The following is a 25,645-nucleotide window of genomic DNA, read 5'->3' as shown; positions in this document are numbered from 1 at the left end:
AAAAAACAATATTTGTACCAAAAACATTCAAAATAATATTTTTAGAAAAAACACATAAAAAAATAATCTAAAAATAAATAATTGACAAAAAAAGAACAATTCAAACATGTTTGTTAATATATTCCAGCAGAGATTAAGATAATTCTATAGAAATAATGCAGAAATCTTGGCATATACAGGCCTTATGACTTGTCACTGGCTGATTTATCTGGCCACTTTACACACTGTGTAACATTCATCATTCTGCCTGTGTTCGAACATCTATATTCCTTCAATTCTTCCATCTGTTAATTATTGTGAAGTTAAAGAGCTTACATCTTTATTGATGCGGATGGTATTCCGAATCAATTATTTCACCTACATACAAGGCAACGCCTGAAAATATTCTTCGATTTTTAAACTTCATTTCATTTTTATTTATATTTTTTTTTTGCACCACAACAGGCCAGGAGGCCCTATTACAGTGGTGAATTACATTACAGAACAACCCGGCTTGAAAAAAATCACATTTTAATTTTTGTGTTCTCACCGGGAATCGAACCCGGAACCTTCCGTGCTTGAGTCAAGCGTCTTGACCTCTACACCACGGAGGCCGCCTTGCACCAACTGGTTTTATCAATAATGTTTCGAGTCTGTCCAAATTTCTGTAGTCAGGAACTGTAATTAACCCTTCTTTGGAGTTATTAAAAATACATAACAACAGAGATGAAGAACATTTCATGGAATTATAGGCATTTACAGGGCTTATGAGCTATCATTGGCTGGCTTAAGTGTCCACTTTATGTAGCCACTCATTATTATTCCATGTCCGCTCCCTCGTTGTAGCATATGATGTCCAAGAAGATCCCCCAGGTATCTCTGTCAGGTCAGGCTAGCATCCCGAAGTTCTGGCGTTCACTGCCGACAAACAGTCAGCAGTGGACGTCCAGGACGTCGAGAACTTGATGCCTTGTAAAGTAGGCAAGCGTGGTCAAGGCTCTCAGGAGACGTCCATAGTACATGCCGACCGTATTGCCTCTGTTTGATGACAGTTGTCACCGGAGTTTGTTGCGTCCGTTCTCTTATTACTTTATTCCTAAAAAGTCAAAGCACTCACACCCAAGATTCGTCTGAGAAATCTATTCTTAAAATTCAGAATTTTGCAGTTTTGGTTTTTTGAGGTGTCACGATTCGCATTCAATGAGGAGAAAGGGTGTTTCTCTTTTAAAATACGTACCTATTAATTTTGGTTAATTTTTAATGTCGGGGAAAATGTAATGTTTCTTTTAAATTATTCGAACTTATGATAAAGGAGTGTAAATGCAAAAAATCTTATACCCCATACAATTAGTTTACATAAACTTTTCACTTTAAATGTTTTTTTATTGCTTGTTATTTTATGCTGATATTCCATGTATTTTAAATAATGCTTTTGTTTTACGTAGTAAGTACATTGGTTCCGTGGAGTTGAGACTTCTGTCTCGATAAATGTTTAATAAATATTTTTTTAATAAAATAAATAATAAAAAAATAATTTAATAACCCATAAGTAAGTAAGTCTACCAAGAGGGTATTTTTTACTTCATATTTGACAAAAATAAAACGTCTTTAAAAGCTTTATGAAATTCCACGCCTCTCTGAAAACCCTCTACATTTTGATGCAATAAATTTTACGAGGTTATCCATTTTGGGATTACGAAAAAATGAAACTAAATATAGGCGTTCGAAGTGTCACATGTGGTTTATGATGGCGGTATTTCCAAACTCAAGAAAATTTGAAAGTTCAAAAAGTGTTCGAAGTCTGACACGAAGGACAAAAAAGGTAAGCTTTTTTAGAAAGAAAACTTTTAAGAAATACCTTTTTTTCAGCTTAAAATATTCGTATATTTCCAAAAATGTTTAAAGTTCGCAAATACAATCCTAATGTTCGAATCGTAAACTTGTCTGGTTTTGATTACACGTCATTTAAATTGTAAACCTCATGACCCATCCTTTAGTTTGACTTCTGGGGAGCAATTACTAACAGAAGATACGTAATGCATACCTTCACTATGACGGCATATTTGAAAATAACATCTTCCGAGCATAACGAAGAAAAACTACGAACCAGGAGCGTACGGTGAAGTTTTTGATAAGGGAAGCAGTCTCTTAATACAAAGAACGCAGAAAAAAAAATTGTACCTACTACCAACACATTCATTAAAATAGGTGTGAAGGTTTTCACGGTCACCGTTATTAATATGTTTCTTTTTTGGGAATGAGTACGACACGGTACAAATTACTAGTACTTAATCTTTTTCTACAAAACATTCAGTTTACCCAGAAGATGGCTACTGCATTAATAGCCGAAACGTCGGAACAAATCCAACAAATACGGTATCACTAAAAAAATAAACATATTGACGTTCATTTAAGTTTACTATTTTAAAAAAACAAACAAAGATTTTATGCTAAAATTAAAATTTCTTGCTAAAAAAATGTGTTGTATTTCAAAGTTGAATACTAAAATACCATCATGTCGATTTAATACCATAACGATTTAAGTGTAAAATTTGTTACAAAATAGTCACAATATATGAAAAACAAACGTGGATTGATTTGCTAGAACTGCTTCCACAGAGCTTCTTAAGATATCAATTTGCTCATGCGCAGATCTTTGAATTTAGTAGTAACCGACCGCATCAATGACTGAACCAGCTAACTTTTGCAGTTCCCTATTCAATTATTAGGCGAAGCGCAATTCTTGCAGCCAGTTTGTTAGTAAGTTAGTAGTTGTTTATAATTTTCTAGAAGTTATTAATGAATTAACATCGAACCATGTAAGACCGCTACGATCAACAATATGTTAATCAAAAAATATTTTGTACTGACTATAAAAATAAGTTAAGTTATTAAATAAAACAACTGATTTGTTAAATTTGTATGGAAGCATTGGTTCCATCTAATTTATGGACGGACCGCGCATGCTACCGACCCTGTATCTTGTATATACATCGATATATACCGAAGGATCAAGTACCCGTTGGTATACATTTCAAAGCATTACGGGTGACAAAAATTATGTTCCATCAAGCACTTTTTGCTTTGATACCGATTTAAATAAATTTTTAATCGTTTTCAGGTGGCTTTTTTTTCTTATAAGCTTTTAAAAATATTCTCGTCCTTTCTCTCATGACTGAGGATGGCGGTTGGACTCAGGTCACTATTTTTGTGGTCCGCTTCCAGGTAGTCTGGGTAGTACTGGGCAGAGCGAAGAGCATCAGTCACTGAACACCGCTGCGTAGATTTAATTAAGTCGCTCCATCGAGTAGGTGAGCAACCTCTGGATCTTATTCTCTCCACTCCGCCCACCACAACAAGATTTTCGAGGCTCTCTCATTCATTCCTGGCGATGTGTTTAAAATACTGTAGATTTTACCTGTAACTTATAGTTGACAACCGTTTCCAAATATTTAAATAATTCAATATGGACCCATTTGTACGCATGGAATCCGGAGCATTCTTTTCCAACACCACGTTTCACATTTTTATTTTTAAAATACGAAAGATAAATAAAATCAATTTACTAAAATATGTAATAAAGAGTGCATTAAATTTTCTACAGTTTTAACAGCACCATCTTGCAGAGAAATCTTAACATTAGGAGTAATGACAAGTAAGACCGCTTGACCTTTGAGATTTGGAAAAAATGTTGTCACAATAAAAAATAATAATAATATTACATGTTTTCCTATCTTTTTTAAAGCACGTTTCGACTTATTAACAGAGCTGGCTTTGTAATATTGAGGTAGATAGATATACTAGATTTTTTTTTGCATTCATACATAAATTAAGTCATACAAAAATCATGGTCATACTTTTTATCACAAAAGCCTATTTAAAGTGAGAAAAATATTTTTTTTCATATCTATTTAACATTAAACGTGGCTTAAATCGATCATACTACGTCTGAGATTACGTAATGAAATCGCGTATCGACATGTCGGTAGATCAAAATTCGCCATACCGAGGTATTTAGAGATAGCAGAAAAGTTATGTAAGTATACCATTTCGATATGTACCGATGAAGATAGCATTTGTAATCAGGGCATTTGTAGTGTTGGACAATTCCTTTTGGGATTCAGCAGAGTAATTTACATTTATATACATAAATGTCATATAAATATACAACCCCTTTTTATATTAAACCCAGAATTCTTGAAATTACTCGACTCTGGAGTACCTACGTACATAAAGGACTAGTGAAATATAATTGTAATTATCGATTTTCAAGTAAACCCGTCAGGTTTCATCTCATTTAATAACTATATACTTTAAGTATATCGTTACTCGTAATCAGAACAATCGCCCTCAAGGTAAATACGAAAACATAAAACTAATAAAATATGGAACGTACATAAAATGAAATTTCCCTCATTCAAAAAGTTTGGGCAATTGTTTTTTGTTAGGGTTCTCCATCAGTTAAATATACCGTGACAAGGGATGATAAGTTGTTGGTCTCCAAGGGATGGTCAGTTTAACCTAACTCGCTTAGAGAGTTATGGAGTGATAACATAAAACCCTTCCTTATTTTAAATCTCTTTGGATAACCTTTGGATAAAGTATAAACTTCTGTTGAAAAAAAATTAAATTGTAAATAAAGGGTGCGGGTATCTCAAAACTTGCTTTATTAAAAAACACAGTGTAGTTGAATTCTGGGGATGTTTTCTATCCAATGTAAAATTTGGACATGGAAGTTACGTGTGGAATACAACATCCGACAAATGCTTGCCTTGGCTTTGTTGGCAAACGTTCACCTTTTCCAAGAAATTTTCGATCACATTTTTACTTAATTTTAATGAATTTCGTCAATAACTCGTCGAGTCTCCGTTTCCAGCTCCGGAATTGCCTGTGAATTATTTGCATGCACTTTTCCTTTCAGAAACCTTCAAAGAAAAAAGTCCAGAGGTGTCAGATCACACGATCTTGGTGGCCAGTTATTTTCTCCCCGCCGTGAGATAACTCATCCTGGAAATTTTGTCTGCAATAACTGCATTGTTTCTGCAGCAGTGTAGCAGGTTGCATCACCTTGTTGAAACCAAATGTCATCAACATCAATTTCATCCAACGCAGTTCACACAAAGTAGGTAAAAATGACGTGATAACGAAGACCGTTGATTGTTACTGCATTGCCGGTTGCATTCTCAAAAAATACGGGCCAATGATTTTGCCAGTCCAAAATCCACACCACACGGTCACACGCGGTTGGTGCATAGGCTGCTGATGGATCGCTCGTGGGTTTTCGGTATTCCGAATTTGACAGTTCTGTTTATTGACGTAATTGAAAGTGGAAATGGAAAAATCACTTAGACTTGACGATGCTCCATTATTAAATTGCTAAATATTCAGCTTAAGATGTTGTCTTAATTTAATCTTGTAAGCGAGCATGTACAGATTTTTTTGTTGAAAATCGTAGCAAAAAGCTTTTGGAAATGTTTAATTGTTTACAACAATGACGATAAGAGGTGGATGGGAGTTTGCGTAGACTTTTTATAACTGCTGCAATGTTTTTATCGGCCATCTGCTTTAACATCCTCAACGGAGCCAAGAGTTTCAAATTTATTAATTCAATTCTTCACAGCGGCTTGAGATGGCGCATAATGATGACTGAAAAATGTACGACGTTTTCGAATCATCTGTCTCTGGAAAGTTCTCGTCATTTCGGGAGAGAATTTTTCAATTTATATGCGTTGTTTATTTTAGACTTAATTTTTTTACTGATGGCAACTGCAAAATATTCGCGTTCCATATTTGACAAAACGAAAATTATTCGATATTCAAAACTCAAGTAGGTGTTGAGACACTCATTTTTAAATGTCTAGATCATTGATGTTTACCTATGTAAACTAAATATGGCACTAAGCACCCATCTTGTGTTTCATTCAACAAAGGTTTCGAGATTTATCTTGTATTTGGTAGAAAAGGGTGTTTTATGCCCAGCCGTCAGTAAATGTGAAGCATCGTTAATACAGTTTTAAATACACAGTATACATGCATGGACAGTTAGTCTTTTTTACTCTTCTACATATTTTGTACGGCGATTTTGATACGGCATGACGCGACAAAGCTCATTTTTAGAACATAGTTTGAACTATCGTTCTTTGAAGCACTATCTCTATTTAATTAGACCTTGATATTTTGTGATCAGATTATGTAAAATTTCACTAGAAAAATCAAAAAAATAAAAAAAAATTGTTCAGATAAAAAAAACCTCCTTTGAATATGCAGTTATCCAGTTATTTGTTGTATTTTTGAATGTATAAACAAATAAAAAAATAATATCCGATTAGTCTGTTAAACGTACAAAAAATAATTCTTTTTTAATTAAAAAAGATTTATAAAAATATACTTGCCATTTTAGTTTTTTTTAAATAAAAAAAAACTGTTTATTATTACAATAGGCTTAACTACATATTTCAATATTTTCATCGTGGATTTATAGTAAAAAAAATATTGTTATAAATAATTTATAAGCACTTGCTTAAGATAAACAATTTTTTGTTTAAAAACCACTTATATGCGTTTTTTAATTCATAATATTTATAAATATTAAACTTTTGTGATTGAAAAAGACCCAGAACATTGGACGAGAGCTTTTGACACGACGGGTATAGTCTGATAAAAATCCCGAAATTGAAATCGAGTGGGGATAATTCGGCCTCGTAGTATAGTTGTTGGTGCATTTGCCAACCATGCTTGAGATTCCTGGTTTGATCAAATTCTGACAGGGTCGAAGAGAAAAAATTGTATCAAAGATGGTTTTGATATTGCAATATTTCACTTAGCCCGGACTGGTACCTAAAACGTATAACTGATCACCCCACGCAAATGTAATAGTAATCAAGGTATGCCTCATTTGATGTTCCTGTGTAGTGCCGTATAACTGTTTTTTTTAATACACTACAACAAACTAGGAAAAATTATTGTGGTGAATTATATCACAGAATACCCAAGCTTGAGAAAAATCACATTTTTAATTTTTGTGTTCTCACTGGGAATTGAACCTGGAACCTTCAGTGTTTTGATGGTATCCTGGACGATATAAGTGCGATGGCACAGAGCGTGTCGTGTTACAAATCATTCGTTGTGTTGATATTACGACTGATTATTGTTGAAAGCTGTTTAGCCTATAAAACAAACGCAACTTCTGACATGTATGTTCACTACACGTGCCGCTAGTGCCATCTATGTGTAAACCTGGAAACTTAGTTGCTAAGACACTTGACTCACGCACGGAAGGTTCTATCTTTAAAAAATAGTTTTCAATGCTTTAATCTAGTGTATGACAAAATACAACATTGAGAAACATTAAAATTCCTAATCCACCCGGACACAGACTTAACTAACGTATATACGAACGTTACAATAAATGCATCCTCTTAAAATTAACAAAGTTGATAATAGAATAGTTATTATTTATTACTTGATATGGCTTCGTTATGATTGCCCGTCGTAAGCATTTGATTACGAGTAAATTACCTAATGATTGGTAAATTGCCTTCCTGTATTTGACATGGAGCGTCACTGAACTAGAAACTTGTTAATGTATACTGTTCCGTACACACCAAATGTATAACTGTTTTATTTTATCCAAAAAAATAATTCAAGTGAAATACATACATGTATTAACATATTACAACCAACATGATGGCTCATGACCTGTAATAAGCAGTTTTAAGTGGCCACATTACATACTGTTTAACATTCACCATTCTACCCATATCTGAACATCTACATTCCTTCGGCTATTCTATCTCTTGACGTTTGTGAAGTTAAAGAGCTGAAACCTTTATTGTTGAGGGTGGATTAATTTGATATAACTATTTCACCTACATACTACAGACCACGTGAATATATCAAAAATGTTTTGACCTTGTCCAAATTTTTGTAGGCAAGGACTGGAATCAACCCCTTAGGGAGCTGTTAATATTAACATATTACAACAGACATGAATAACATTTTACAGAAGGGAATATAAAAGTCAAGGCATCCACAGGGCTAATGACCTGTCATTGGCTGATTTTAGTGGCAACTTTACACAATGTGTAACATTCACCATTTTGCCTATATTTTAACATCTACATTCCTTCGGCTATTCTACCTGTTGACGTTTGACTATGCTTGAACTTCTATATTCCCTTATATGAAATGTTCTTCATCTCTGTTGTAATATTTCAATATTACAAATCCTTAGGGGGATTGAATACAGTCCGTGTCTACAAAAATTTAGACATAGGTACCAGTATGTTAAAATTTTATGTGTTATCGTTAGCATTCGTCATCATTATTATTCCATTTCCGCATCTAATGGTGCATAGGGCACCGCATTGGTAAATCAATTGCAGCGTATATTGATCATTTTTGTTTTATGAAGGTAAGCTGATTAGTCGTACGCTTTAGGTACCAGTTCACGGACTATAAAATATTCTGCTGTAAAAACACCCTTTTACATAAATATTTCAAAACAAACTTGTCGGGAAGTGAACCCGAGACCTCTTGCATGTTAGGCAAACGCGCCGACCATTACACCACGAGGCCGACAGGCATCGCATATTGTTGGTTTTTGTATTAAGAAACAGTCGCAACAGTTTTTTATATTTTGTACATTGTTTTGAGAGTTTGAAAAAGCAAACTTACATATAAAATTTGGTTGTGGTACCGTGGCTAGTGTCTCGGACTCACGACTCAAAGGTCGGTAGTTCGAATCCTACTCCACTCCAATTTGATCTCCGTTTTGTAATAGTGAGTTATTTACCACTTGTTGAAAATGGCCCTCAATATATATAAATTACTTATGATTAATTACCAATACTTGCTCATTTTCATACAAACGTATTAATTATTTCATTTTTAACTATTTAAAATCATATTTTTTGGTTGAACCGGCCATAAAAGTCAACTTTACTGAAAAAAACAGATTAGTAACGAAATGTTTTTGTTTTTTAATATACGAAATAGGTTGAGTGAAAAAGTGAGATAAAACATTTTTTTGACAAATTTTACAAAAAAATCAACTATTATATCATTTAACTATTTTACGTATCGTTTTGTGGGACGTCATGTTGTTTTTAATGCAGAAAAAAAGTTTGTTATATGCAATATAAAAATCACATTATATTCTTAAATATGCTATTTATATTTTTAAGTATCTACTGTTTTATGACAATTGCTGTTTTGAATTCAACTTTTTAAATTCGAATAAAAACAAGATTAGTATCATCATTATTACTTACGTGCATTGACCGTTGACGTGTATTTGTGAAAAATTTGTAGGGAATTTAATAATCATGTATTGTTAAAAACGCAAAATGTTTTGAAATTAATTTAGATTACAACAAAATAATTTTAGACCATTTACCTTTAATAGAAATAAAAAAACACTTTTATTGAACTGAATATATTATCATACTACTGTTTTTTTTATAAATAATGATAAATAATAAATTTAAAACATTTAAAGAAAATACTTGTTTGAACATTCGTGTTTGAAAATTATTTTTAAATCAGACTGTGCAGATAGCCCATTTATAGAGCCAATTAACTCGTAGGAGGTAGAAATTATTTAAAAGCCAACGAGAACTCTACGCATGAAATCAATTTACTAATGAAACTAACCCTAAAACAACTTATTAGATTAGTTCAAAATACATTTAGCATATTGAAATCATTACAAGTTAGGTTCTTCTTATATTTAAAATAAATAATATCCATATCAATATAAAAACAAGCAAAAACTAACTTGCAAAAAAAATCCAAATTAGAACGGGCTGAGCAATCTTCAGTAGATATTCATGGCTCAATTTTTTGCCTCCCTTTTCACACTTTCACGGTAGTATCTGCTCGATTGTGGAATAATCTTCCCTCTAATACGTCAATATATTTTTCTCATTTTAATTAAGTTTTAAATGTCAGAAGATTTTTTTTTAATTGCGATTTTTTTCTTCTCATTGAGTATCATTTATTACATCGAAAAATAATTCAATAAATTATTATTTATGGTGATGATAAAAAAACTTTTTTTTATTCCAAATAGATCCGTGATTGTTCCATTTTACGGTATTCCTTGAACGTTATTATTTTATCAATATTTTGTTTTTGTCAAAATTTTTGTAGACAAGGACTGGATTTAACTCCCTGGGGAGCTGTTAACATAGACAAATTACAACAGAGATGAAGAACATTTTAGAGAAGGTAATATAGAAGTCTAGGCATCTACAGGGCTTATGTATGACCTGTCATTGGCTGGTTTAAGTGGCCACTTTACACACTGCGTAATATTCACCATTCTGCCCATATTTAAACATCTATATTCCTTTAATTCTTTCGTTTGTTAATTTTTGTGAAGTTAAAGAGCTGAAATCTTTATTTATGCAGGTGAGATTAATCTAATTGAATTATTTCACCTACATACTAGGCAACGCCTGAAAATTTATATTTTTTTCAATTTCTATACTTCTTCATGGACCAGGTGGATTTATCAACAATATTGTTGTGGCCACTTAAACCAGCCAATGACTGGTCATAAGCCCTGTAGATGCCTAGACTTCTATATTACCTTCTCTAAAATGTTCTTCATCTATGTTGAAATATGTTAATGTTATTATTTTAGTTGAATACTCCATATTAAACCATCTGAAATTCCTTTATGTTTTGTATCGATAAATCTTATCTTTGTAAACTTAGAAATTCAATTTTGTCACTGAAGAGTTTCCATAGAAGTTCAATTGAGGTTTGGATCCCAGTTTACACACAAAAGCTCCATTCGTTGTAAATAAAATGATGTTTAAGAAAAACCCACCTGAAAGAGGAGGGTACATTCAAACGTGCGCGTGAAAATATTTCCAGGATTATTGTTTGCTTGCTGATCATTGATTTTCAAAAACAAATAATGTTTTTATGTCACTCACATTTTTTTACTATTGTGAAACTTACAATATTTTTAGTTTGTTCAAATGTTTGGAGACAGAATACTGGATTTTACCACGTAGGGAGTCATGAAAATTAACAAATTTCAACAGGGACGGAAAACATTTAAGAGAAGAGAATATGAAATTCTAGGCATTTACAAGGCTTACGATCTGCCATTCGCTGGTTAAAACGGCCACGTTTTATCTATATTTGAGCATCCATATTTTTTCATTTTTTCTATCTGTTGATTTGAGTAAAGTAAAAGAGCTGAAACTCTTATTGTTATAAAAAGATCCATCTGATCTAATTATTTCACATGCTAGGCAATGCCTGAAAACGATTTTCCAATGTTCAAACTTATTTATTTATTTATTTGACACTTTGTATACATATATAATAAATATACATATAAGGGCGGGCATATTGCCTTAATGCAATTTCTTCCTGCCTACCCAAACCGTTCAGTTTGAGAAAATTATAAATACATGGACATATTGAATCTTACAATTTTGTACAAAAATTAAAAGCAAAGATTAACGAAAAAATATATTTATATATATATATAAAAAACACTATACTATGAAGAGAGGAGAGGGGATGGGAAGGAAAGAAAAAGGGTAACGGAACAATTTAAATATTTAGATAGTGACATTTCAAGACAAGGGGCGTCTCTAACATTAGTGGGTAGATTATTCCACAATCGAGCGACTACTACTGTGAAAGAGGAGGAAAAAAAATGAGAGCGATGACGGGGTATTAAAAGGGTTCTCTCGTAACTAGAACGAAGAGATAGTCCGTTTTGCGAAAGAGGTTGGATGAGCTCTCTCAGATAAACAGGCGAAGTGGGATTATTTAAAATATTGTGAAGAAGTGATAGAATGTGAATGTTTCTTCTATGCCTGATACTGAAATACAAACAATACATACAAACATACAAACTTCTTCTTTGACTAGTTGGTTTTATCACAATATGTTTAGTTAGTCCAAATGTTTGTAGACAAAAGACTGGATTTTACCCTCTAGGGAGTCATTAAGATTTTTTTATTTTAAATAAAGCAGTTGCCTATTTTTTGCCTTGCTTATTATGTACAAGGCTTATATTAAGTGCAAGAGGTATGTTCTTTCTAACTTTTCTGACTATAGTGTTAAGATCTGGTGGTAAAAACTCATACAGGAGAAGCCGGACTATTGACAGGCATCAACAGACCTTCCGTTCCACTTTGAGAGCGTTCGGCATTTTGTGTCCTATTTTTATTAATTTCAACAATCACCTTTAGTACTTTTACCATGTATGATATTACCTTATGCGATAAGTTCTTATGACTTATTACTGTTAGGATATCTTCCATATCCTCATTCAGACTTTTACATCGCGCCTCTAGCTGCATTCGCTCTAAGCTGAACATGGGACAATGCATCAACAAATGAGGAACATCTTGGGGTGTCTCATCATCGCATGGACAGCTATTGATTTTTAAGAACTTAAAACGGTGAAGATAGCTCATAAAACCTCCATGACCTGTAAGGATTTGAGTCGTTGAGGATGAAGAACAATTAAGAGAAGGGAATATCAAAGTCTAGGCATTTACAGTGATTGTTACTCAGTATGTTCAGTGGCCACTTAAACCAGTCAATAACAGGTCATAAGCCCTGTAAATGCCTAAACTTCATAATATTCCCTTCTTTAAAATGTTTTCTATTCGGGAACCGGGTTGTGGTCCTGTGGTAAATTTCAATAAACATCTGGCCCCCCGCTCAATAGTATTTTGTATATTAAGTATATATATATATAAGTATATATATATATATGTATATTAATCTATCCAATGTCTCGCAGAAGTCTCCTGCAATGCTTTATATCATTAAAATATGTTTTTTTATGTTACAATTAGTTCTGGAATATTGTTAAGTATTTTATAAACGTAAGTATTGTCATATTGGATATCGAACTTACAGGATATAAGTCACGGTAGCCAATCACAAGATAAGGATACAAGTTCCTAGTTTAAACATTATGACGTAAATCTAATTTATTTTAAATTTAAATACAATTTAAATTTTGAATTGAATAAATATATTGACATTTCTTAAATTGGTTCTGTACATTAGAAATAATATTATTTATATTTTTAAATACAAGAAATTTTAAAATACTGCAAACCAACTAATGACAATTCATATGCCCTAACGAGATACCAAGACTTGTATGTTCCACTTTTAAACAAACTCAAGAAAGTTTTTTTCTATTTTAAAATTGCTATATTGACAATGTTTATACTTTAGTTTTGTACAATGAATGAATTACCAGATGAAATTCTAATTACAAAAATCTTTTTTTTATTTACTTTCATTGTGATAATACAAAATTATTATTTGTGATGTTTTAGTATATCAATAATATTTACTGTAAAAATATTGTAAAATTTAAATAAAATAAAGCTTTTCAACAAAAATTACCTTACATCACGCCGTAAGATATTCTGATTTCGATATAATGGTTGAAATGTGGAGATAAATTTTACTCAGTTACTTTTAAACCTATTATTTTATTTCTGAAAAAAAATCGTGTTCATTTATATCCCTTTATTGTGTTTAAAAAAATTTTAAAATGACTTTTTTTTAAAATTTTAGTAAATTAAATTTTATCAAATACATATAGGTACTAAGTGTAATTACCCAGGGTTACATAAGAAATACGACAATTACATTAACAGAGTTGTAATTAAATTGCAAAATAATGCAGTTAAAACGCTTTTCATATTTTTGTCAGCGAATATTTGCTAAGAAACGTGTAGGTAAAAGCTCCTATGTAAGCTCGGGATTAGACTTAGCGGTACCTATGCTATTCAGTCTGAAGTGTTCCTCTTACCGAGACCGGGTTAAGACACGAGAGTTTGCACCTTCCTACCCGCACTTGACTCTACGTACATCTTTCAAGACAATATAATACCCTCTCGTGATTCTACGCGAGACAGTTTTGACCTCAGAGTAATAAACTCTGAGGTGTCAACCATATTGGAACAAGTAAAAATCATCCTTGTTAATATTAAATTAAATAAATACATATGTATATTTTTAAACTCTTCCTTCCCTATATATCCCTTTTTATGCATTTCCGTCCTTATTGTTTTCCACTTACAACAAATTATTATTATTATTATTTTATTTTCATTATGTGACCATGACTTGAAAACATGTCTTAATAGTAATAAAATTATGTTTTTATATCTGAAAATTATTAGAAGACAGAAAGTTTCTAAACAATATTTTGAGTTTCGCCAAATTTTTGTAGACAAGGACTGGATTCGACTCCCTGAAGAGCTGTTTATATTAACATATTACAACATAGATGAAGAACATTTAAAAAATATCATTTTCAGGAGTTGCCTAGTATGTAGGTGAAATAATTCAAATAGACGAATCTCACCCGCATAAATAAAGGTTTCAGCTCTTTAACTTCACAAACATCAACGGATGAGAGAATTAAAGGAATAAAGATGTTCAAGTACGGGCAGAATGGTAAATGTTACACAGTGTGTAAAGTGGCCACTTAAACCAGCCATTGACAGGTCATAAGCCCTCTAGATGCCTGGACTTCTATATTACATTTTCTTAAATGTTCTTCATCTCTGTTGTAATATGTTAAAAAAGTTTCTACTTGATTTATTATTTATGTGTTTTGTGAAATTTTATTTATTTTTTATTTTGCCTGCTCCTAATTCTTTGTACCTGTATGGATTAAAATTTTTACTTTTTCATTAATTTTACTTTATTTTTTAAATTTGTTGGACATCTCTTACAAGCATCATTAACACAATACAAATGTTTTAATTTTTTTTAAATCTTGTTTTTATTGCATATTTTGAATACTTACAAAACCATAACATATTTATATATTAAATCATTTTTATGTAATAAATATTACTTATAAAATATTATGCCTGTACTCTCTCATTTAAAAATAATTGACACTAATGTCTGAGCACCCGATGACAAACTTGTTGATAGTTTATCTAGACGAATTTTTTTAAACGTCCAATTATTTTTATAAATATATGAAAGGAACGTGCATATTTGATGCATATTTCATTCAATAAAAAACTCAAAAAGAATGAAATATTATTATATTCTGTGAAAAACATTATATGTTAAAAAATAAATGTCTTGCTTTACCTTAACATGTCTTTTAATATATATGTATAATGGGTACATTCAGATTTAATTTGAGTATTCTATCAACTTATTCTCACATATTTTCCTAGGAAGAATTCAACAATTCCTATTTTCAGGAGTCTTCAGTTGTTTTAAAATATTCACCACACATTTGTGAATTATTCGCACTATCTTTCCTCCAAATATTATCTGGCGCAGTAAACGTGTACCCAGCACTTTATATGTAACGAGATATTTAAGAGTAGGCTCTTAAACTTTAGCAGGGTTCTAAAACAAATTTCCTTCTTGTTTCTCTTCTAAACGCGGAGATAACTCTTTATTCCATTCCATGTTTGAGAATTTCGACGTTATTTGAGAAAAAATAAAACATGAAAAATATTTAGCACAAACTGTTTTTTTTTTTTAATTTTTATTCATAAATTTCATAAAAAATACATGTTTTTGTGAAATTCTAAACATATCTACTTTCTATCTCTTTAGAAAGATTATTATATTTTTTTCACCTTTGAAGACAAAGCTATTTTGACCATGACTTGTATAGAATTTATGAATTTTAATATCATGTTGGTATCTGAGTGACTTATTCATTTCAAATTATTTTATTTTTTCTTTTTAATAAATTTGTATTAAAGAATTTATTTTATAAATAGTGTCTACTGTATGAACCTTAAATATTTTATGTAGACTTTCCGTATTGAATGTTGAGGGTTTCTTTAAAATTACTTTAATAGTTAATCTTTGTGCTATTTTAAGAGGGTTTGGTAATAAATTGGCATATGCACCACTCCATTCTATATTACCATGTTGTAACAAAGATTGTACAATTGAGTAATGAACTATTTTTAAATGATTGATTTTTTAAATATTCCTTAATCTAATAAATATGTATATACATTTTCTAATTCGTTTAACTAGTTCACTGATATAATCTTACCATTTAAAGTTTTGGTCCATGTATTCACTAAGATAATTAATTTAATATGTTGTATAAAGTACTGAACATGTGACATCGCAGTTAGTTATTTACTACTGAATCTAAATTTGTTTTGTTAATAAAAAATTAAAGGATTTTAGTACTTTCCGTATTTAAAGATAATACACTTTTGTCAAACTTTTTGTTGAATGCTTTCAATATTCGATCTGCCAGGCAAATATATGATAAACTTTGTATAATGGGTGGGCAAATGTCGAGATTCTTGCATTTTTGTATATTATGCTGAGACGGTCATTTTGAACAAAACCAAGAATATTCGATTTCTTAGATCCGTTATTGAAAATATAACCTTATCTAGGCGTTTGTGTTTTTAAATAATATTCAATTCGTTTTCTTAAAAGGGTGAACGTTATTAAAATTTAAATTGTCAATATGTTTTGACTGTTGCGTATTTATCTTTGACTACATTTCGTCAAGTTGAATGAAATTAAATTTACGTCTTTTTTTATTCAATAAATTTAAGTTAAATTCTAGTCACAACAAATAATTATAAATTCTCCCGCGTTCTGTGACCGCCTGTCACTTAATATTGAATTTTCTAACTAAGCCTTAGCTTTACTCACTCTATTTTTAATTTATCTTTAAATCTTTTGTATTTTCTGACATCTCATTTCCAGTTTTCAAACGCGTTCCGTTAAATGAAATCGTTCATTCCCTTCTCTTCCCTTTCAATATTCTCACACATGTCAAACTTTTAGATTAGTTGTATTTTCAAAGAGATGAAGTAAATTACAAATATTTCATAATATTATATAAATACATTTTGCATTTTATTATAAACTCTCGTGTGTCTATGATGTAACACGAGTTTACATAGGATACAAAACTTGATATATGTCTTTATAAAAAAATGAAAAAGTTGTATTTTTTACAATCTTCAAATGGACATTTTCACATTGGATTTAGAAAACAGAATTTGTAGAAATATGAAGGATTTTAAAACAAAAAATATTTATCCTTGCCATGCGAAAAATAATTATATGAATTAAAGTAATGCCAATTCAACAATACATCTGTTTACCCGAATAAGAAAGAGCAGGAAAATATAACTTAAAACAAAGAGGCCAGAGATGCTGTTCTATGGCCGGCGAAAGATACAAAAGCATCCAGAAAATACGATTGATAGATGTATTATGCAAAAAACAAGGAAAAAATTAGGTGTGTGTATTTTTCTCATTTGTTTAATCAGTCGGTTATTGGCAGTGCGTAGGAGTGCACGCTAGTTAAATGATCGGAGTATTTATGATTTTAAATTTATTTTGCCATAAAAGGCCAAAATTTATATTTTTATTTGTATAAATTATTGTTATATGGTTAATTTTTTCAAATATTTATACTCCAGAACATTTCGTATTTTGCTTGATGTAACACGACGTTAATTGCGCCGCGCCCAAAGATTTTTTTTATCACAACCTATAAAGAGCAATTAATTAATTACTTTAATTGTACTTATAAATACAGAAATCTACAGATGACCAAGCAAAACACTATTTCGAACAAATTTCATAAATGAATGAAAATATGTAGCTCTGAACTGAATTGAAATAGGAATGGTTTCAACGGGCGAAAGAATTGACGAACCATGGATGTTCAAACATAGGCATAATTGTGAAATAAAATTGGATTTTTCTCAAGCCTAGGTGTTTTCTATTGTTACTCACCACTGCTGTTGTACCTCTTGACATATTGTGGTGCAAAAAAAAGAAAAAGGAAGTAAAAAAATACCAAAGAATTATTTTAACAAAATGTTAGGATCTTAATTTATTAATTCGTTAATGTACAACATGAATATTATAAGTTATACAGATAAATAAAAAATCTCGCACTTGCAGATGAACCAGTTGTGGCTCAAACCCAATTTTACCACAATGTTATTCCAATTTTCTAATATTCTATCTACAACTGTATAAAAATAACCTTCCAAATTGAAATATTTGGATTAATCAGCAAAAGGCAAATATTTATTTTTATCTAAAAAAAATATATTATGGAAAGTGGTGAGCGACTATGCGTATGTGTGGGTGCGTGAGTGATAAATATAAAATTAACTAAGTACGTAAAAAGAATAACTACCCTTCACTTAATTCCCATTTTCCTAAAATTATTTCTTGTAACATGACACAGCAATTTCGAAATTCTTTCCTAAAAAAAATGTTTTTTTTAACCCCATTGCTATTTTGTTTTCCCATGCACAAAAAATGCTTATGTTAAGGCATTTCTTTATCATTTAAAAAAATATATTATAATATATTTTTTTAAACATGCAGAAGAAATAAAACATTATATTAAAAAACAAAGAACAATTTCACAGCAATGTAATACATATTAACAGTAAGAATAGTAAACAAAAAATCCATTAAAGGCATGGCCTATTAGTATACAAGAAATGTTATGTAATTTTTGGCTCCTAAATAGACTGGTATAATATAATTGTATAATATTTTTTAAAAAAAGGAAATATTTTGTTGAAGATAAGGATGTACTTTTTTTATTTTAAAGTAATTAAAAAGGAAATGAAAAATACAGAAAAAACATGAAAATATTTCTTATTATAAAAGGGCAAAAAAATATATCATGGCAAAAAAGAGTTAATATCTTTAGTATGAATCCAAAATAGTGCGTATTTTTTAAAAGAAGGAAAAATTTTAATATTTGGGATTAATGAAATATTATCAGTAAAAAAAGAACTAAAAAAATTTGGGCCTATAAAATATGCATGCTAGCATCGTTTTGCAAGGTGCACGAGATTCTTTCTTAGACTAGATCTATTTAAATTACTAGAAAATACATTTTGGTTCTAAAATATATATTTTAAACATTGAAAACAATATGTTTGTCTTACTTCCAAAAGTTTTGCTTCTGAGAACAATTAGAAAGAGGAAAAAGTGCGATTTTTGTAAAGCATTATTTTTAAGATAAATTTTTGAAGAGTTTCTAATGGTTTAATTTAAGTACTTGTAGTCTCTCTCTCTCTCCGATGGCGCTATAGTTCATATCGAGCTTTGGCTTTCTGCAACTTTCGCCTCCAGCTATGTCTGTCCTTAGGATTCGATTCGCTTTCTGGATAAGCTGCGTTGCATCCTTTTTCACTTTATCCTTTCATCTCAGCTTGGGTCTTCCCACTAATCTCCTTCCACCCGGGCGTCTGCTTATCAATATTTTAAGGACGTGTGAATCAGGCGTTCGTTGTTCATTAGAGTGGGCCAATGATGTATGAAGTTTTGTACTTTATTAGACATGAAAGTGAAAGGGGTCTAAAAAGTTGCATTTTGGATCACATTGAACATGAAAATCATTAAAAAAAATATTCCATACTTCTTTTGGCCCTCAACCGAGGTTTGAAGTTTATCACTGTCTGAACATTTTGTTAATTATCTATATTGATATTGTTTTAGTAAATATATATCTTTATCACATTACAAATTCAAACACGATTTAAAACTACCGAAATGCAAAAAGTTTACACCCCGCGCAACTGATTCCGTCGAGCGCCTGGTGAATATTGACGAAAACAATGTCTCGTTGAAACAATGCTACCCATTTATTACAAAACAAAGTGCGACTCATGCCCTTAGATGCTGATTTAATAAGGTTAAATGCACATTATAAAATTTAATTGGACTGATTTTCTTACTTAAATACGAAATGACAGCCGGTTTTGGGCAAAAAATCAACTTTTTCAAAAACTTCAAGCTCTGGCTGAGGGACAAAAGTAGTATCAAATATTTTTTTAAATATTTTTTGCATTCCCAGTAATCTTAAAGGCAACTTTTTAGATCCCTTTCATTTCGAAATTCGGAAAAAAAAAATATCGGCCCACCCTATTGTACATGACCGGCTCATCTTAATCTAAGCAACTTCATACGTGCCGAGATGCTCGAGGTCTGGTATATGTTGTACCGTTCTTCACTATACCGAATGCGCTACTGATTATTCCTCTCACTGGTCTGCAGATTCTTCGAAATACTTTTCGTTTAAAAGTATGCAGCATTTCAGCCATTTTCACTGTCAGTGTTAACGCCTCACACCCATATGCCAATACATTTCGTGTAATTGTTTTGTAAATGGTAATTTTGGTTTTTCTGTGGACACAACGTGATTTGAACACTGGCAGTAAAGGAAATTATGTTTTGTTGGCTGATGTAAGTCTATATTCTAACCTCCTTCTATTTTAAAAAGCGGTAATTCTTTTTCGGAAAAAACAAATAAATTTTACAACCTAAATTCTGAGAATGTTAAAACAAAAAAAACGTTATCTACTATTTATCATACAATGAAGAATATACTGTTATAATTTTTTTCAATAAAGCGTTAAAATAATCTTAAAAATAATTTATTGCTATTATTTAATTACTCACGTCCGAATGGGATTTAAGTTATTTTCTCAAACTTGACAAATACGTAGAAAAACGTTTTGTCAGGGAGTTATTAGTATGAATATGCAATTGTTATTTAAATCAAAACCGAGAACTAAATCATAATTATTAAAAAAAAAAAAAAAACTGATTTAATTTGGGATATCAACAGTACAGCGAATATAAATTTCCAAATGAAAAAACTTAAAATGAAACCAATAACAGATATTCACAAAAATACATCAAATTTAAATCAATAATAATTTAAAGCAAGACAAAACACTTGTCTATAAACATTTGAGCATGTGTAGCTAATAAAAAAAATATACATTATTTTAGTTGCGAAAGGGTTAACGCCTACATCGCCCGTAAGTACCTAAGTGACCATTTTCCCTCCCCACTGATCTCCGTCTTGAGTTATCGCCTAAACTGGTGCACTGCAGGCTTTTGCTCTCACGTTTTTCCTCCAATTTATGCGTGGGAGGTTAGGACGTATTAAGCCGCTATTTAATCTGGAGTGTTTAACTTTCTTATACATAATACTATAAACTTTGAGGGGGTAAAACATACTTGTGTGGGTGTGTCAATACACTATCTACTTAGCGTAAGTGTGCGTAGGTGGGTACTGAATAATTTGATACTATATCGTCATCCTCGTATCCTAAGAATCACTGATTTGCAATCATTTTGATTTCTTTAAAACAAATAATGTTAAGAATAAATATTTGAATTGTGATTTTCCATATTAAATTAAATAACTAAATATTCACGTCTTGAATTTAAGTTTGTAATGAATACAATTTTCTTTTCAAATGAATGGATTTGAAAAAAAAAAATACGAATTTCGTTTAAGTAAAGCACTCTCTTAACTCCCATCCACAATTACTTGTTCTCTAACTCATCACAACATGGACTATCTCTTCGTTCTAGTAACGAGAGAACTCTTTTAATACCCATTCACCGCTTTATTTTTTTTCTTCCTCTTTCACAGTAGTAGCTGCTCGATTGTGAAATAATCTACTTACTAATATCAGAGACGCCCTTTATTTATGAACATTTAAATTAAAATTTATTTATTTACATATATAAGTTAACTGTACATTATTTGACACATAAGTCCCAAAGTCCTGTGTTGAGATGGGACTAAGTGTCTAACTAAGGACTAAGTATAAATGTCCCTATATCTTCTGTGGCTATGATGTCACACTAGTCTACATACGATACAAGACTTGATATATCTTTCTTATTTGTTAAAATAATGGAATTTCATTTTCTGTAATCTTTAAAGAAACATTTGAACATCGTATTAAGAAAATGAAATTTGTATATCTATACTTGATTATAATAAAAACATATTTATCTTTGCTACGCGAAAATTGAATCTCCGCCAGTACAGCAATACATATGTATGAGAGATAGCACAAAGATAGAACTCATAATAAAGCAGACAGAGACGCTATTCTGTGGCCGATGTTGTGTGAAACAGATTCAGTCAGTTGTCGGCAGTGATGGGACACACACTTTGTAATATGAGCGGCGTATTTATTATTTTAAATTTATTTTGCTATAACAGGGCAAAATTATATGCTTATTTTTATAAATTATGGAATAGGAAATATAAAACAATATGCCACCATTTTATTTTTAATGTCTGAACTTTAGAATATACCGTCTCACCGGTTTGTTAGGATTTATTGTATGAGCCCATCATATATGTATGTTCACTGTAGGTATGTCACCGATAACAAAGAAATTATTTACTACAGTTTTAAGAGCAAAATATTTAAGTTCTTTCTTTACGTTTTTTCTTTCTTTCCACCCCACTCCTCTCTCCATAGTATAATGTAGATTTTTAGTTAATTTTTCATTAGATTTATTTTAACATATGTATGTGTTAAAATCACTTATTGTTTAATAAACATTATTTTGATAACATGTTTAGGAAATGACGAAAACGCCATTTATAAATTGAAGAAATACGTATGTTCAAACGCAGGCAGAATGGTAAGTGTTGCTGTGTAATGAATAATTACTTAAACCATCCAAGGATAGATCATAAGTCTTGTTAATGCCTAGACTTCCATTTTATTCCATTATCTAAAACATTTTTTATCTCTATGGTAATATGAAATCTTAATTTATTTATTTGACAATCGTAGTCTGCATTGTTTAACTTTTGACGGTTTAATTTGTTACGTATTGTATACTGTAAATATATGGTTAAAGTTCATTAATAGAAAGCAGATTGCTGTCGATTTGTACGGAAAAATTGATGGAAGCCGTATTCAGCAAGTGAATTTCCCTATTATTGGGTGGATTCTGACTTGCATTTGTGCGGCTTCTGGGTGTGTAAAACAAGGCATGAGATCTAGAATCAGTATTATTATTGGGAACGCACAAACTGATATATTTTAGTGTATTTGGATTATATTTACTCGTACTTCCATAAATCAGCTTGTTAAAATGTTTCTCAAGAAAAATTTGACGACTCATTACGATCTTAATAAATCCAGTCCTTGTCTGCAAACGTTTGTCAAACTGAAAATATTTTTGTGTGTTATTTAAGTGTTATTAAATTAAAAAATCTTATAACTTATTTTTCCTTATTCACAGATTATTTGAAGAGCACAGTGAACTTCTAAACATGTTCGACAAATTTCGAGAACTGAAGACGAAAGAAGAGCAAGCGAACTCCATGGAGCTTGCGGAGCATGCCAACAACGTGATGCAGACTTTGGATGAGGGAATCAAGGGGCTGGATGATCTCGATACCTTTTTCGAGTTCCTTGACCAGGTCGGAGCTAGTCATAGGAGAATACCAGGATTTAAAGTGGAGTACTTTTGGGTAAGAAAAAAACATAAATACATTAAATATGGTTTTTTTTTTATTTTCAGCGAATAAAATCTTTTTTTAATATTTGTTTATTCAAATTTTGAACCTAAAGGAAATTGTACATTGGCGAGCTAATTACCAAATGGCAATTTCTTCTAACCAACCGATAAAATCATCAACATCATTATCATCATCATTCGCTTTCCGCACCGAATGGTGCATAGGGCAATGCATTGGTACACCAATCGCAGCGTATTTTGATATTTTTTGTAAGGTGAATGTAAGATGACCAGTCTTACGCTTCAGGTACCAGTCCAGGGACTATGAAATATCCTAGTGTGAAAACACCCTTTTAAATAAATATTTCATACCAACTATATCGGGAATCGAACCCGAGACCTTTTGCATGGTAGGTGAACCCGCTGACCATTGCACCACGAGGCCAACCAATAAAGTAAAAGTTGTATTTATATAATTCAAGTTACAAAACATATTTAATAGAAAATAATAATAAAATAAAAAATAGATAAAATAAATTTAAAAAAACTGTTTATGTATATAAATTGCTTTAAATCAATATTAATACTCAACGGGAAAAATTAATAATTAAAAAAGAGGTAAGGAGAGATTATAGAAGGGAAAAAAGATGATTTTTCAGACGTGGTTTAAACATAGATACTGTAGTAACATCTTTGATTGTGGATGGGAGATGATTCTACAGTCGAGCCGCACGGACACTTTAAGAGTTAGAGAAGAAAGAGGAATTGTGGATGGGTATTGAGAGGGTTCTTTGAGAATTAGAACGAAGAGATAAACCATGACCCGATAAACGTGGAATTTTTCACGGAAGTATATATTAGGTACGAAAGGACCATTAGGTACAGAGAACAGAAGTGAGAGGGAGTGATAGTCTCTCAGCTGTCTGATTTTGAGTATCATTTTAGTTGCCCAAATCAGAAATGTACTAAGTTTTTCTGACTACTTTGTAAATATTATTATTTGTGCTTTAATTTTAATTTCAATTTTTGTATTTTTAATTGCGCATGCACCCACTTTTTCACCATGGTGTATCCAACTCAACACAGGGTTCTGGTCTCATGAAGTTTGGGAAACATAACTAGTTTATTTAATATACGTACTATTGTATTATTTTATAATTTCATTTATTATTTTATTATTTTTTCACGCCCATAAGGCTTTTACAAACATGAAAGTTATATTAAACATGAGTATATAAAATGTATTTAATAACTAAATGTTAATGTTTTTTTTCAATGTTACAATACCATTGTCGACTGTTTGTTTCTTTAAAATAAATAAATATAAAATAAATAAAATTCAGCCTCCCATCAGATCATATTCTGCTAAAACTAAGAACGGTATGCTTTGCTCTTCAATTTTTTTTATTCAAACGTCAGTATGTGGAAAGGAAGCATTTCAATAATTCACCCCAAAGATTACGAGAAAAAATAGCTTTATAGATTTTAGCGAGAATTTGAAATGTTTACATAAAGGTTTTTTCAGAATGAAAGATCTATAAATTAATGGTGGAAAAATTCATAGAAAAACAAATCAAAAGTTGAATTATTATTTGATACGGAAAGAAATTGTTGTTTCAAGTTTAATAATATATCGTATTTTTGACTTCTTCGGATCAATTATATAAGCCTTGTGACTTCTTTTCAGATCTGCAAATTACAAAATCAATTTTATAACTTTAATGAACGGTTAATTACTCAAAAAATTTTGTTTGTTCGAATCGGCTTGTAGTCCAGTGACTAGTGTCGTGGACTCACGGACCAAAGGTACGAGGTTCGCTCTCCGCTCTACCACAACTTGATTCTCATTTTTTAATAGTGAGTCGTTTACGACTCATTGAAAATGGGCACTTAATTAGGAATATATGGATGAATCATAAAATACCAAGTTTTGCCTTTATAAAAATGTTTGTGTAAAATAAAATTTACATTTACCGCTCTCCATGTCCTACCTGTATCGCAGTCATTATCCATAATAAATTAATTTACCCTTCACTATTAATCTTATTTTGATTTTTTTTACGATGATGGGTATGTTAGTTCATTAGCCATTGCTACCCCGGCAATTCTAAAGACACTCTGATTCAAATATTTATCAAAAATCAAAACCTATTAAAACCACGAGGAAATCATAAACAAATTTACGCATGTAAGTATTGAAGGAATGTATATTTTTTCAAAATACATCGGCTAAATAGTTAACAAAAAAAAAAAAAGCTTCCTTTTTATTTTGTAGCTGTGGACTGTAGTATTGAGAGCCACTGTTGCTTCGGTGTAGATATAATTTCTTAGGATAATTAAATTCAAACTGAGTTCAGGTATCCAC

The 25,645-nt window shown here is 31.0% G+C and overlaps 1 protein-coding gene across 2 annotated transcripts in view; it reads left to right on the top strand.

The window, feature by feature from the left end:
* The window catches only part of LOC148284952 (neuroglobin-like), a 234,384-nt gene that overhangs the window by 182,433 nt on the left and 26,306 nt on the right, over positions 1 to 25,645 (top strand). For both annotated transcript variants that reach the window (XM_088232186.1, XM_088232196.1), the window contains exon 3: positions 23,062 to 23,293. In XM_088232186.1, coding sequence (XP_088088312.1) covers positions 23,062 to 23,293 — 232 coding nt within the window. The remainder of the gene's footprint in view (positions 1 to 23,061; positions 23,294 to 25,645) is intronic.

Source organism: Micrasema longulum, unplaced genomic scaffold, assembly GCF_059751315.1.
Source record: "Micrasema longulum isolate JH-2025_06_02 unplaced genomic scaffold, ASM5975131v1 h1tg000073l, whole genome shotgun sequence".
NCBI lineage: Eukaryota > Metazoa > Arthropoda > Insecta > Trichoptera > Brachycentridae > Micrasema > Micrasema longulum.
Note: the sequence above shows the minus strand (reverse complement) of the source record. Positions and strands in the feature narration are given on the sequence as shown.